The 16,152-nt window shown below is 40.3% G+C and overlaps 1 protein-coding gene across 1 annotated transcript in view; it reads right to left on the bottom strand.

Annotated features, from left to right (window-relative positions):
- Nucleotides 1–16,152, bottom strand: part of OTC (ornithine carbamoyltransferase) — a 36,535-nt gene that overhangs the window by 7,410 nt on the left and 12,973 nt on the right. The window contains exons 4-5 of the mRNA XM_026848882.1: nucleotides 11,311–11,398; nucleotides 4,770–4,923 (exon numbers count right to left, since the gene is read on the bottom strand). Coding sequence (XP_026704683.1) covers nucleotides 4,770–4,923; nucleotides 11,311–11,398 — 242 coding nt within the window. The remainder of the gene's footprint in view (nucleotides 1–4,769; nucleotides 4,924–11,310; nucleotides 11,399–16,152) is intronic.

Here is a 16,152-nt window from a genome sequence, read left to right as displayed (position 1 = left end):
AGACAGCCCCCCCACCCCGCTCTGTTTTATAGTATATATTTATACAACTGCACAATGAAAATCTTGCTAAAAGTGTTTTGCCATGATGGTAACACTCTAGGTTAAACCAGAACCTTTACAATACATGCTGATCACCTGAGCCTCTGAAGATATTTTTCTCCTTACATCCCTCTCCAATTTTTCCAGACTCTCTTATACTGATGTAGGCTTTTTACCTGCTTAGGTGTTCTGCAGTTTCTCTTTACATTTGGAACCTGACTTCAAAATACTTATACTCCTAGTCAAGCCATACAAAAAATAACATATTTGGAAATCTTAGAGCCCTTCTCCCTTAAGAACGTCTCTTTGGCAAACTAGTGATTGCTGCTGTAGTACCACAAAACTTGGCTTTTCTATTCTCATGAAAAATCCCACCTAAACAATTAATGTCAATTTTACAGTCAAATTTCTCATCCTGTACTGCTTTTAGAATGTTTCATTCTGTTCTTATCCATAGTTGCAGTGTATTAGTGTATCAAACCCAGGGAAAAATAGGTATGCTCAGTGATTTTGCACTGTTTTATGTTTAGAGAAGACTGGTTTAACTAATTAGGGACATTTCGTGTCTGCCTCTGCCTGGACTTGCTTCCAGCTAGGCTGAAACTCTGACACCATTATAGATTACTTCTGAAATGTTTGACCACAACAGTCATAACAGCCCTCAATTAAAACAAGCTTTTGAATAATGAATCAATAACTTGTCAAAATTTAAAATGGAAAGCAGGGCCCTAGTCAAAGCTTTTAGCCATTTGGGAGACAGAGCAATCCAGTAGATGAGAAACTGGGCAAACTTGGATCTCTTGGCTCTCAAACTGAGCTGAAGGCAGATGCTGGGCCAGATATCTTTCTTACTCCCACATTGGTTTTTGTATTAAAACAGTATATTCTAGAGGATCAGTCCAGATCTTAGGTGGGAATCTAATTCTTAGAATAATGATGATGATGAATTTAAAGACTATAATAATTTGAGCTCTTTGGGCTCACTGAGAAGTTGAGAATATATGGCAGCCCTCTTCGAGCTGGGCAACACTAATTTGTTACACTGTTTGAAAAGGAATCACTGGTATATTTCTTAAGCCAACAATTTATTTCTGAAAAAGAAATTTCCCTTCAGACCAGTGACATAAAAGGCTAGTGGCATATGGATCTACTCTAATTACCAGTCTGGCCATCCTGCAGTCAGCTACAAGTTAGCTGATTTGGCCAGTGACATTAATATCAATTGAATCAATGTCAATACCTCACTTTGTCCCTAGAATACAAATTGTGTGATGCTGCCCTGCAGCCAAGCTTCGCAGAGCAGAAGTTGTGAGCCACAGCTTCCACCCAGGAGACTGAGAGGCACCGGGTGGACTCAGCAAGGGGCTGTTACATGTCTTCAGCACATACAGAGAAGTGGCTCTGCATGTGCACAGTACCAGAATACAAACTTAATAGTCTTTAAAGGCTAAATCCCCATACACTCAAAGTCTGGTTGCATAATGTTTACAACTATTTCTAGTGGGTTATATCTCAAGAGCAAACCAACTTTTAAGAAAGAGGGAGCATGCATGCTAAGAAAAACATCTGTCTTGGAATAATAGAGGGCATTAATCCTGACTACAGTATTGAAGGACAGACCTAGCTTTGACATCAGACATATGAGAGGCTCCAGATTCCCCAGGAAGAAGGCACTGGGCAAGAGGAACCTGAAGAATCTCACCCCAGTATTCTTGACAGGAGCACACTTTGTGACCTGACAAGAACACCCTGAATACAGAACAAGAACTGACAGCCCTGAAAATAAACCAGCCACACTGTTTGCGGAATGCAACAGACTATACTAAAATAACCACACTAAAATGCACCCGTGAAAAGGAAATCAGAAGCCTTAAGCAAGAAGACATTCTGACAAAACAAACCAGGAAATCAGGCAGTTTCAGACTGAAGAGAAAGCACTTGAAGAGAATTCAAGAAGGCACATGACAAAATTAACAGGATTTAGAAAATGGAATAATAAAAATGTTCTAAGCATGAACAGGGCCAGAGTGCGTGTAGTGCTCCACTGACAAATGCAGCAGGAGAAAAAAGAGGCAGAAAAAAAAAGTACATTTGGGGTATGTACTTACAGCAAGGGAGGAGCAGCGCCAGGCAGAAAAATATTTACAGATATAAGGAAGAGACATTTTTAAAGAGAAATAAGCTGCACAAAATCTGTAGCTACATTTACATATAAGACTAGCAGTCTGTGCTGCTATTGTAGTTTGCATGTATGTATAAATCAAATAAATGGCCTTTACATTGCAAGAAAGCAGTCCAAATGTTATATATTAACTTTCAACTCATTTAAAAAATCAGTGGTACTATTCAACATCTCTGTATTAATCTTCTGGCAGGCAGTACTCAGATAACATCTTTTTACCCTGCTGAAAATCCCATGAGAAGTTTGATTGTGGTAAGTAACAACTAGACCCTGTGGCTCACACTTCTTCAAGTGTTAATCCTACTTCTGTGACCTGGTGAAGTTCATTATATGACTAAAATGCCATTTTATTACATGCTACTGGCTGTAAGACCAGTCTTCTCCACCTCAGTGTACAGTGCAGAGATGAAAAAAAGCAGCAGTCAGTCAAGTCAGAAAGGGAAAGAACAGGCAGTGCCAACACCCACAGTGCAGTGCTGAGCGCTCCCCTTTGCCTGCCTCTTTCTCCTGGGTAAGAAAGCAAGAATAGAAAGTGGGTCAGAAACCAGTGGTGCAGCATGCCCTTGGCAAAGTGGGGTGGCCACCCAGCTGCCCTCTAAAGACCTTCTGGCAAGGTCTGGGCTAAAGAACATGCTGGAAAGGCTTGGGGAGCAATGGGCACAGCTGGAGGAAACAGTGCTCTGCTTATCAATCACGCTGACTGGGAAAGTGCTGTAAATTTTAAAAAGCTTCTATGTCTGTCCAAAAGCTGAGACATTCGTTGAGATCTCTGTAAGTGCTCAGTTTGTCATACCTCTCCATGTCAAATGTTTCTTTTGTTTGAGCATCAACTGTTACGGTCTTGTTTCCTCATCATGTAAAACATGCTGGGACACTCTTTCCGAGATGTCCTCCCCAGTGCTTGATGCAACAAGGACACCTGCCTGCTGTTGCTGCTGCCCTAGGTATTCAAACCAAGGAAAAATCCATCATGTGGGCTCATGTTCACCTAGAGCTTCTACTATGGCTGCCCTACAGAAGGATACAAAAGAGGAGGAGCAGAGGATGATCAATAGGGCATGTATTCTTTCTGCTTATCTCCATAGCTTTCCCCCTAAAATCAGTGGAGAAAGAAATGCATCTCTAGAGGGTGATTGAGATGCTCGGTGGTCTCTCTTCATTGAATGGAGATGGAGTGCAGGGCAACAGCACTCTGAACTTTGGTGCCATAGTTAGTGGCCCAGATAAAACCAGGTTTTGGCATAGAGATATCAATAGTCATGTAGACTGTGAGTCACAGAGTATTCCTGAAGCCTGTTATTCACATGTGATAAATATGCTAATAACTAAGGTGTTTGCAAGACAACCCCCCACAAAACACAACCGTAAGATTCACCTGGTTTACAGTTACACAGAGTGTTTAAATGAAATGATGACATTTAATGATTGATGACATTCTCATTACAGCTTACTGTTTTACATAATTTGAACAGTTCACTGAGGCTGGCTCAATGTGATCTCGCAAAAGTACCTTATACTAAGGTTATGTAAAGCATTTTAGTCTAAAGTTCACCGATTTTTGCTGGTCTCTTCACTTTAAGTATTGCAAAGTTTATGAAAAGTACTAATCAAGGTAAGGAAAAAGTAATTTTCACTAAACATAGAAGTCTTTCAGTATTTAAATTTTAAGGCATGAATAATTTAGTATTACTCTCACTAGTTCTTTTCCACATACTGAATGTCCCACAACAAAGTCTTTGACACCCGAGGAACACAGCCGAATGATTCAGGACATTATTCTGCCCTCTCTTTTTTCAAGCAGTGTGATTTTTATTCATTCAAAAAGTAAACAAGGTCAGAGGAGTTTATCATAGTTGTCAAACAGCACTGCAGTATAATGATCTTTTTTCTAAGCCTCAACTGATTGTAAAACAGCATAGTCCTTCTGTTCACAGATAAACATCTGGGATTCTATGTGTAAAACGTTATCCTGCTGTCAAATTGACTATTTCATTAGATTAAACTATAAAATATGATCTTTTTAAACTATTCTTTTATGTGAGCAAAGTTTAAATAGTTTTAAGAGCCTGAAGACTAGGACTTTGAACTGTTAGCATTAACTGTTTTTTCAAAATGGATTTGTTCAACCCATTTCCAAATATATGGACAGTGATTATTTTTAAACTGTTCACAGGTGAGGGAGGAATCAAAAGTGAACTACTGAGTTTTTTTAAAGTCAGTGGAAAAACTTCCACTGGCTTTGGTTGAGCCAACATCTCACTCATCTTAATATGTAAAGCACCCTCACATTTTTGAATTGCATCCTAATTCCAATGAAGTACTTAATTTTATGCTTAACTTCAGTCCCAGTACAGCTGATAGGACTACGTAATTGTTTTAAATTAAACAGATCCTTAATTATATTGTTGGATGAAGATCTTTTTAACTAAGTGCCACATAATTACCACTTAGAAAAATGTAGGAATAAATGATTTTGAATGTTACTTCCCCAAATACTTACCAAGACTTTGCAAAAAAAGTTGTTATTAAATGGGGATTATATTGTTACCTGAAGAGTTAGGTAATCAGCTAAAATCTGGAGAGGATGGTATAAATCAGACAACCCATTGATTATTGGGATTGTGGCTTCTTTCGTCATTAGGTCCAGATCGTTATGCTTATAAACTCTAGCCAAGATTGCATTTGTCATGCTGGACAGCACCCTAGAGGATAGCAGAAAATACCCAAGTCAAACATAATAAATATAGCCCAGTTGCACTCTTCAGCATGCAACACATAAATATTGAGAAGTAGTAATGAATCAAATTTTTTCAGCTACCTGAATAATTTATCGTGCCTGAATAACACACTTAAATAAAGACATTTACCAAGCTTCTAATAAATAAGCAGGTTTACTTATTAACAAACTATAGTAAGTAAATGAAAACTGCTGCTGTATTTTATGCTTTTTCTCTTTAGCATTTGATTGTAGCTACAGATGTAACATCCACAAATGTAAACATATCTGAACTAAGATAAGGGATTGCACAACAATGTAATATTTGAAGAATTTGATAACTTCAGAAGAGATAAATTTAAGATTTCTTGAATCTTTTAGAAAAGAAAAATGCATCACTGACTGAATATTAGTGTCTCTGCATGGTAACCTGATCTTTGTGAGGATTAGGAATACAGATCTGGTTTAGTTTACCGCAATTCTTTACTGATTTTAATCAACACAGAAACAGGAGGCCAACAACTCCACCCTGTTCTTTCTCCTACCTACACACCTGTGTATTGGCACAGATGGTATCAGCATTAAAGTAATGCCCGGATTTGAAACTCAGTATACTGATAGGGGCATGCAGGAGTCACTGAACCACTCTGTGCCATAACCTCACTTGCCACGGTGTGAAAGACTAAGAGATTAGAATAGTTGATTATTCACTGAATTATTTAGATAAATTAAATATGGATGGAGCTCAGCATTCTTTGCATTTCTGTGTTATAATCAGGTCTTGAAGACTAAATTTGAAGTAGCATTTTCTGTTTTCATGTTATCTCTAATAGGACCTTAAAGCAAAACAAGGAAGAGACTGATTAGAAGAGTATGAAAAATCCTTGCAGTATCTATCTTCCTGATTAGCCATGAAGAATTCTGGTATCTTCTCTTGTGAAAATACGGCTGTTAATGCCATGGCCTTTACACAGACAAATCTCCTGATGAAGGTAGTAACAAATATTTTCTACAGACACTCCTCACACAGACAAAACACTTATAAAATGTTACAAGATTCCCTGTAGAGTGCTCTCCGAAAAAAAGACTGCTGGTAGCAGCTACTAGTGCGAAGAAGGAACTGAACAACTGATAGCAAAGCATTGGAATAGTTGCTGTTTGTGCCATTAGTTCTTCTTAACTCACAAGGTTTTTTTTCTCTATCTATGTACTTATTGTAGCTTGAAGCATGTGACTGGAAAACCTGTTCTGTTCTGAACTAGCTATCATGGATGGGATGCATGGTCCCTTGTGTTAGCCATCTAACAGGTGTCCACCATAAACAAGACATAGCCGGTCCTACCAGTCAAGGAAAAGAAGCAATCACACAGGGAAATTGTCCATTTTTCTTAGACATTTTTTAGGATGTCAGGACAGCTGATTCCTACCTGATATGACAGATAAAGAATTTAAAGATGGTTCCTTTACAGGATATGCCATTAGGGGTAATTCAGCTATAACCAGTTACCAATGAGTGAAAACTGCTGGAAAGTGAGTTTATTCCTTGTGAAATCAAAACCAAATCGAACTCAGAAAAAAAAAAAAAATAGACCTCATCTGAATAGATTAAGTCTCCTGTAATCAAATCAATTTAAAGGAAACCATGTAAGACTGGGATTGCATAGGTAAAAGACCTGGCTAGATAACAGTCTTTAGTAAAGGTGAAGTTTTGGAAGGTGAGGAGGAGTAAGCACAGGGGACTTTTAATTTAGGGTTCCTATTTATCACCAACTACAAGGTGTTTTTCTCTTTTCATTCTTTTTGCAAGATTGTGAGCCTACAAACTTCAAAATCTGAGAGCTTGGAAATATTTGAGTGTATTTGAGTGCTGCATCTCTCTCTTTTCAAAATAACTTTTATTTCCACAGAGAAAAGCTGGAAATTTTTACTCAAGTGTATCCTCCAAGGAATTCAAAATTAAACAAAAATAGAAGTATGCCTTTTTGGTGTGGCTGATCTCTGAATTTGAAAATGGGACATTTGTATATATTTTGAGTAGACTATTGCTATCCAAGGTAGTGTTTTAGTTTTGTTATGAAAGTATGTATTGATTCAAAAGGTTTAAATTCTAACAAGACTACTTCATTGTCATTCATAGTCTTACTGGGGCATATGGTGGATATGTTCTCAGTAAGTGGTGAGAAGTAAACCCATTCTCCATAGATGCAGAGTCATCCCTTAATAATGCCAGTGGACTGGTAAAATTATCCTATGAGTTCTTCAGTGCTGTCACTGAACCTTACGGCCACTGAGCTATAGTCGTGCACAAAGGAACTGCTCTACAGTGGAAAGATTCATTTTACATAACATATTAGACATGCTAAACAGCACTGAAAGGCTTAGAGTTCCTTAACGGATGGTAACTTTTTGCTCCTGTGTCAGAGTAAATGTAAATGTCTTGTGAAGCGTGGAAGAACTGTATTATGAGCAGGTAATAAGTCACTAAAAATATGTTCACAGCAGAAATGTTTTCAACTCTTACCTGCAGCAATTCTAATAAAAACTGTGACTTTTATAGATCTGTGCCCCTTTTGCTTTAAGTCTCAATCTCAAGTACTTCTAAGGCCTTCAGAGACCTAGACACATGGCTGTAAATATTTGAAATACCCTCGGAGTTTACTACAGGCATTATTTTTTGTTCTTACATTAACTGAAAGATGTTGGCTTGTTATCCTTCATTTACAAGAAATGTCAAGGAATTAACACTTGGGTTGTTCTTTTGGGTAAACTCTTCAGCCTTGATTATGCAAAGTTAGTAATAATTCTACTAATGAGAGTAGGAGTGAAGCAGAGCTTGTGGGGTTCTGTAAGGACCTGGGAAAGTCCTCACTCCACTGTAGCAGGTAAGTGCTGTGACTCAGCAGAGGTGCAAAATCCCCAGGTCAGGGTCATAAACAGGGGCTTGACCTGGAAGAGCAAGTAGTGGCAGAGAAAAGGTGGACTAAAAGCTTGCATGGGAAGTGGGTATTGTAGGAGCTTTCTCCACAGAATGGGGACTCCTCCAGAATGGCTGGAAGATTTGTTTTCTTCCACTTTTTGCCTTATTTCTTGTAGTTTACTTCTTCCCTTTTGCTTGTGCAAACAAAAGTCATCCAAGAGCCAAAGATTCATTGGCCCTTTACTATCCCATTTGGAAGAAGAAATGAAAACTGGCTGTCCTGGTTCAGCTAGGATAGGGTTAAGTTTCCCCAGCAGAGAAGGGGGAAGGTATCTCCAGGTGGGTTATTCATACCATACTGATGTCAGGTCCAGGAACGGGAGCATGGGAACTTTTTCCTTTGTGGTTTTGGTGGAGGGGAGCATCGCGAGCGAGCTGTCTGTAACCATTGCGGTATTTCTCTGTGTATCTTTTGTCTTGCTTACTGTTATTACTGTTTATTGTTGTTATCATTGCTACTGTTGTTCAGATTGTTTATCACACTGTTGTATTAAATTTCTTCTTATTTTAACCTGGGGTTTGTGCCTCACTGCCAGCCTGACCGGCTGAGGGTGAGGGAGGGGCAACGGCAACGTGGTCTCCGGTCCCGGCAGGGCTTAAACCACCGCACTGGCCTATACATAGCACATCTATTTGTGTATCAGACCACACCTGGGTTTGCTTCAGGCTTGGTGTCTGAATGTCAGAAAGCCTCCTGATGACAGTCCTGCACATCTGGTGGGATGGTGCTTGGAGAGGTTATTACAGGGGAGTGCTGCTTAAGGGCCCTGACTGCATCCTTCCCCTTCCTGGATGTTTGACTTCTGGGGCTCAGAGCCAACTTTGCAATAGTGCAGCTGAGGGCTACCCCTCCACACTCTGATGTCAGGGGGGAGAGGAGGCTTCCAAACAGCACTGTGAGGAGCCTCCATCAGGGCCAAGTCCTTTCTCTTGGGAGTCACATCTCTTGCTGCTTTGTAACTATGCCTGTGCTGACCCTGACCTGGGCCCCACCTGCAGGCTGATGTCCAGCCTGTCCTTGGCCCACCCCAACCCCACAGAGGTGCCCAGTTCCCTGGGCTGTGGCTACCTCCAGCTGCCTCCCAGCTGCCCTACTCCCTGGCTGGGGGCAGGGGGCTGGGTGCTGGCTGACGAGACCCTGTCCTGTCTGACCCAAGAGGATTTCCTGGCACCTGAGCCTGCCTAGTCCCCAAAGAGCCACCAGCCCACATGGCACCCTGACATACTGCTCTGAAGACTCTCACCATTTGTCCTTCCCTCTCCATTCACAAGTGCCACAGTGCAATTTCATATTGGCCCTGGTAAATTAATCCTTCCTTTGTCTTCACCTGTCACGTTTGGTGGCACTGCAATCCTTCCACATCATTTTGTCTTGGAGGCTGAAGTCACTCCTTCCCAAATGTGACACCCTGCACTTTTTCATTCATTCCCCACTGCTCTGGTGTGACCCATCCCTTCTCAGTTTCAGTTCCTTTAAGCTGATGTAAATAACTGATCTTCGTCTTTCCAGCTTGGCATGCCAGTACCCCTGCTCACCACATCAAGTTCTGTCTCTTCAGCCCCTGTCTCAGCACCAGCCACCCATCTCCCTCCTACTGTGCCCTTTGTCAGCACCTTCTCTTCCTCCCCCTTACAGTGGTCCAGTGAGAATGCAAAAAAAAAAAAAAAAAAAAAAAAAAAGGCAAGATGCTTGGAGAATAGTACTTTTTTACATCAGTGTGGGGGATAAAACTTGAAAAATCCTCCATCTCTCATGCCAGTAAAGTTGTAGCAGGGATGCATGTGCTCTGAGGCACTCAAATGGCACACTTTGATGAAGCTATAGCTGTACTTCTTAAACTGGGGTTATGTCTCATGATGTCTGAAGAATTTCTTTTGAGGGGATGTATTTGAATCCCATGGCAGTGTGTGAGCTCTGCTGAACGGGACAGAGTGGCCACTGGATACAGTGGTCTAATGTACCTCAGACTTGAATATTAAGTCTCAGACTAATCTGTTCTCTCTGTAGGCCCACACATTTACACGACTTCTGAATCTTTTAAACTCATAGGTACTAAAGCAAGGCAGTAGGACACACTGTTGAAACATCTGAACACTACCATTGCAGCATACTTTGATACTGGCAGAGCTATGTTTCTAACGGGGAGTGAACACAAAGTACTTTGAAGCCTCAAGAGACTAAAATTTTGACTATTATCAACGCCCATATGTCTTCCACTTCCAGTAGTCAAAAGCAAGAAAGGAAAATTTCCAATTGTAAAAGACCAAATGTTTGGTCTTTTTCTTACATTTTCCTTGGATTTCATCATAGAGAGAACAGCAATATAGTTCTCAAACAATCTCTCCCACTGACTGTGAAAAGGGTAGTATACAGCAGAAGCAATGGAACCTCAGCTGGCTTATTGCATATTTTCAATTGAGCCTGATGAGCTTGTCACTGCATATCTTTCACCAGAACAAAAAGGACCTTTTGGACACTACTAACCTTCCAACAGCTGAGCCTAACTGAATTGACCTCAGGCTGCAAAAAGGCTGCCTAGAAAGCAGCACAAGACTGAGACTGGATGAGTCTTTAATACATGGAGTGCTATGAAAATTAGCAAGAGTACCAGCAAAAGATAACCTCATGTTCTGCTTACTTTCTGCAATATCAGAGGGAATCCACTGGAAAAAATCTTTGAGATCAGTTCTTCCCTGATATGGCAATGGGAGTAGGCTGTTACCTACCAATCCCTTCATGCATGTGGGACTGCATTAAGATCTTCCAAAGAGGGCCGTTAAGAGAACAATGCCATAGCCCAGCCTCCACAGCAGTCCTGGCAGTGGGTACAGCAGTGAGTGAGGGCACATGAAATCAGAAACTGGATGCAAATTGTTGGTCAAGTTTGGTGATGCTGAAATAGGGAGATCAGAGTGGCCTTCAGTGTGACCCTGTCACTGCAGGTAGGCTAAGGCCCATCAGCAGCTGGCCTAACTAGGCTAAATAAAGTCTTTGCTTTTTGATTTGCCAGTCAGTTGTACTTCTAGCTCCATGAGGAGCAGAAGAACCAGAAGGTTCTAGTATTGTTTGAATATATGTGCTGTCATCAGCGGAGCTATACTACCGAGGTTCATAAAATGTTTCCATTTGTGTGACTGTCACTCTCATTAACACTCCATGTTCCAAATTTGATAAAAATATTTCTTGTTGTGAGATGATTTGGAGAGCTAGAGTGGATGGAATGATAGTATACTGAACTACAGATTCTGTGAGCTGATCTGCAAATATTTAAGAAATTTGGAGTGCCTTTTGACATTTTCCAAAAGAAAATATTAGCTTCCAAAATTCTGTAAGATAGGTTTCAGCCTGATCAAGTACCAAATACATGGTGATCAATCAAGTGACATTTTACCAACCTTGCTGTATCTGTGAGACTCTCATTAGTGCCCAGATGTATGTCTTGTGTTGTAAGGAAGGAAGGATGTCCTCCAAGGAGAGCAAATCCTACAGTGAGGGCAAATTAAAAAAGAAATTAAACACCAGCATCTCATATTTACAGCCATGACTCAAAATCTTCTTCATGTAAAAGATATTTACAGCAATAAAAGTAAAACTTATCAGGGCATCCAAATGTTTGAAACAAATTCTGACACATAAGACACAAATAAATGTATTTTGGAATAAAACCACTCAAAAGTGATGCTTTGCTGAAATCCTTAGGCATAAGTTCTGATCTGTGTTCATAGGAACAGTCATTCAAGCTGTAAGGCTACATATTGCCAAAAGCATTACTGTGGCTCCCTGTTAAGAGCTAGGTAATCCATTCATCATGCTGAATTTCTACTTCAAGGACCTTCACATCCTAGAAGGGCCACCTGAGTCACTAGGTGTAATTCCACATCCTTGCAAGAAGCTTCAATTATAGTCACTCAGATAGAAAACCCTAAGTCTCCTCATACACTATAACAAACTAGAGCTTGGTCACAAATGATCAAGTGCCTCAAAAATTATAATGTGACAGAGAGAAAAGATCTCAAGCACTGCCAGCATCCCTCCACTCTGCAATACTTAGGAATTTACAAGGTAAGCCAAGGAACTGGGTGGATGAAGTCTTAAGAATGAAATCCATTTCTAAACAGGAAACCATGGAAAGACCTGAGCATCATTTAAGAACATAAACCACTTTGGGGAACTTAAAAGATGGCTGGACAGTATTTTGAATAAAGGCAAATTACATGCTAAGGGAAACTCTTAGGTTATGTCCTGCCTTATTTATGCTACACCATCACTAGAAAGCTACCACAAGCAACCAGCTGACACAGACAGGGAGCAAAACACTAGAGTCTCCCTGCCTTTGCCTGGTTTAAGCCTAAAGCCCCCCTCCACCGAATCTCAAATGTAAAGTCCATGATGGCCACATATTGGGAGGATGGGTCCTGAGGGGGACTGTTTTATGAAATGTCACAAATGGTTTAACATAAGCCTATCATGAGACACAGGGTCCTACAACTGGGGATGCACAAAGTGTAGGATTGGAACTGGGCTGTAGGCAGACCTGTAAGGCATTTTCTGTGCACTGGGGAAGATTTTCTGCAAAAGAACAACTCCCTTCTAGTAAAGAAAGTGTCAGGGAGACCTTGCCCTATCACTAATACCCATGATGAAGGAAATATCCAAAGGATTTCAGTGTGGACAAACCAACCATGTCAAGACAGCACTCTTGGGGAGTGAGCCTTTTACTGTGACAAAAATCTAGAAGGAAGCCCATCTTATTTTTACTGGCAGGAAGAGAAAGGCTGCATACAGCACAGAAGAGCATAGACCCTCCTTCTGTACTAAACTGTTATCTCTTGGAGATGCTAACAAATTTCGTGCTGTTAAAAAAAATAAAAAGAAAAAAAAAGAGAAGAAAAAAAAAGGTTAAAAACTGCTTGGGCTGGTTGTAGCCATTAGATGGCACTGCAGACATCTCCAGGACTGCAGCTTCAACATGATGTTTGTACAGGCCTGAAAAAGATTTAAAAAGTTGATCCCACAGCTACTCTTCAAAAAAAAGGATTAAACCAGGAGTGAACACTGAAACCTTCCACAGATAAAACCAAGCAAGTAGGTTTAGGCGGCAGGCCTGGGTCCCACAACTGGGCCCCTAACACAAAGCAACCCTTATTAACTTCCATCCCATGTGGGTAGCAGGGTTGAGGTGAGGTCTTCCACTTTGTGTCAGTTCAGCCAGTCTCTAGACTTTAAAATGCAATAGCTAAAAATAATACTGGCAAATCATTGCCTTTTGACTGACTCAATTTTCTTAAAAGTCAGATCAAAAATAATGATGTTCCAGACACCACATGAAGGGCAAATCTCTGCTCATTTTATTGAATGAGCCTGATTTGACTTTCCCTTTGTCATCAGTAAGGGAATGATGACATCATCTGACTCAACAAGATTACAGTCAGACACAGCAAGCTTTTAAGAATAAAGCATCACTTATTCTACTATTACTTCTTGCTGTTAGAAAAGCACCATACATTTGCTGATTGCTCTACCCTCATTTCTTGGCTATTCAGAAGCATATTTCTATTAAGGCAGGAAAAAATGTTTAGGTTTCCTCAAATACTTTCACCTCCCCTCTGCAGCTCAGGCACAAACACCATATTTTTATGGGAACATGTATGCCAACTGTTGCCTAGACACTACAGCCTACCTATTCAATGCAAGTTTTCAAGTCAAGACCTCAAGGATGAAACGTTGTTTGTAATAACTTTTCCTGTCCAGCTTCTTGTGGGTTTTTTCAAAGTCATATATAATTATGTCAGTGATTTATCCCCACAAGTTCCACATAATACAACAGCTCTGCATTTTAGGCTTCTAAATGCATGGACTTTAGTAGATGTTTCGCAGTCCCTGGACATGTTCTGTTTTCTATAAATGATGCCCAGGTAAAAAAAAAGAGGAATCTGGTCATTTATTCAGAATTACAAGACATCAGGCAGCCCAGTTGGAGCTACCACCTGGAGTCTGTGTACATAGCAGAGTCCTAATATGTTGGGCTTTCTGTTTGTGAACCGGCCATCTGTGCAGGGCCTGGGAACATATTTCCATCCAAAACTTTCCATCTGGAAATACATGAGCTCTGTGCTCTACTTGGTATATAGTTGTAGAGACAGAATATTTGGTTCAGATTCTTTCATCCAGACTACTAGTAGAAAGAAAAAATGATGACTTTTGAAGATATGCAGGCACCAATCCAACAAATAAGCACATGCTGTGGTGGTGTGTTAAACTGGAAGATTAATTCTCTTTGTTGTCACAAGCTGGTCACATCCAAAGCCACATGCTAAGTGTTTATATGAATATTGGTATCTTCAACAAACTGTATTAAATGTTCACAGAGCAGAGGCAGAATAGATTATCTCATGCCCTTATTACTGTTAGTTTTCAAAAGTGGACAGTTCTGCGCCTCAGGCTGTGACACATTACGTTACGGAGCCCACTTATGCAAACTCTTTCATGTAGGACATGAATGTTGGTGGTTGTACAGACATAGGCTAAATCTCCATTCCGGCCTGTCCCTGATACACTGGGTAAGTTAGTGGGTCAAAATGAATCCTCTAGTTCACAAATTCGATACGCAGCTGTGGGGCTGCCCTGCTGTCACCAGGAGACATACACAGCCATCTTCTCAAACTCAAAGGAAGGATCCTTTTTTGTATTTCAAGACATGTCGATTTGGATTTGTTAGTTTCCCTCATTACCTGCCAGGACTTACAATCTAGAAAGTATTTTTCAGTTTAGACCGATAACAAAGAACTCTTCTAGGCAGCAATTACAGGAATATAATAAGCAGTTATTATAATATGATAAGCAGGTTTTTTAAGCTACCCCTCTAAGTGGAGAGTAAGCTAAAAGACTACTCTTGTCCCCTCCATAATGTGGCCAAGCTAAATAATACTAACTATTCCAACAAAAAACAGACCCCGTATGCCTACCATGTAATACCATCCCCACTACATTAGAACATATGAAGTGATGGAATTATTTCTGTGACTGTACATAGTAGTCTTCAGGCATGGACATCATGGTGTTCTCACCCCATTGTGTAAGAGGAGTGAGTTGGGAGTAATTCCACTCAAGCCAGTGGCAGTGAACCTCTGTGAAGCTGTTAAGACTTTGTATATTGCAGTGCACAACAAAAGAAGGTATACAGAGCTTTTCTGCCTGTATTGTTTCCTCTCCATTTCTACCCTGTGACATAGTGTCTACATTCAGTGTCTGTGTTTATTTATGACTTGCTCACTAAAACCTAACTGCAGTTGTATATTTTAAGAGCAACAGTGACAATCAAAATATTTTACACCAGAGCTATAACAAAACCAGGGCATTCACCTTTATGCTGTGCCTGAGGATGTTTATTTTACAAGTAATATATGACCACGTGGAATACTTTTGCTTTCAAAAGATACACAAGATTTTATGCAGAATGGGTATGGGATTCTGATTACAAAAAGATGACATTTTCCAGTATAATAGCAGAGATGTCACATTTTCCAATATAATGGCCAGTGATAGCAATAAATCTAGTAGGCTCCACGAAACTGGATTTACTCCTCCAATACCCTGTGGAAGTTACTTGTAGCTCTTCATTAAACACACAACACCACTACTACTCTTAGAAATGGTAAAATAATAGGAGTTTCAGAAATTAGAACAAGCTTATATTTGTTCAAGAGAGTAAAGGGGCTATGAATTATACCACAAGGAGTTGTACACTATTCAGTACAGTTGCAATGTCATCAGAATAAAACAGTTTAGTGGCACAGTATGTTGGAAAAGTCACAATCTTCAACCATTCTCTTACAATGCATTATAATTTAATGTTTTGATAAACTTGGGAGCTGGGAGAAGTGCTCAAAGGCTGGAGGAAAGCAAATGTTACCCATCTCTTCAAGAAGGGCAAGAAGAAGGACCCCAGGAATTACAGGCCAGTCAACCTCACCTCGATTCCTAGAAAGGTGACAGAGCAGCTAATCCTCAACACCATTTCCAGGCACATTAAGGACAAGAAAACAATCAGGAGTAGTCAGCATTGCTTCACTGAGGGAAAGTCATGCTTGACCAATTTAATAAACTTCTATGATGAAATGACTGACCTGGTAGATGAGGGGATAGCAGTGGGTATTGTCTACCTGGATTTCATTACAGCCCTTGACACTGTCTCCTGTAAGATCCTCATAGACAAGCTGTTGATGTACGGGCTGGAT

The sequence above is a fragment of the Athene cunicularia genome, assembly GCF_003259725.1.
Source record: "Athene cunicularia isolate RWA chromosome 1 unlocalized genomic scaffold, athCun1 chr1_part1, whole genome shotgun sequence".
In the NCBI taxonomy this organism is placed as follows: domain Eukaryota; kingdom Metazoa; phylum Chordata; class Aves; order Strigiformes; family Strigidae; genus Athene; species Athene cunicularia.
The sequence above is the reverse complement of the archived record's forward strand: the minus strand, read 5'-3'. Positions and strand labels throughout refer to the sequence as shown.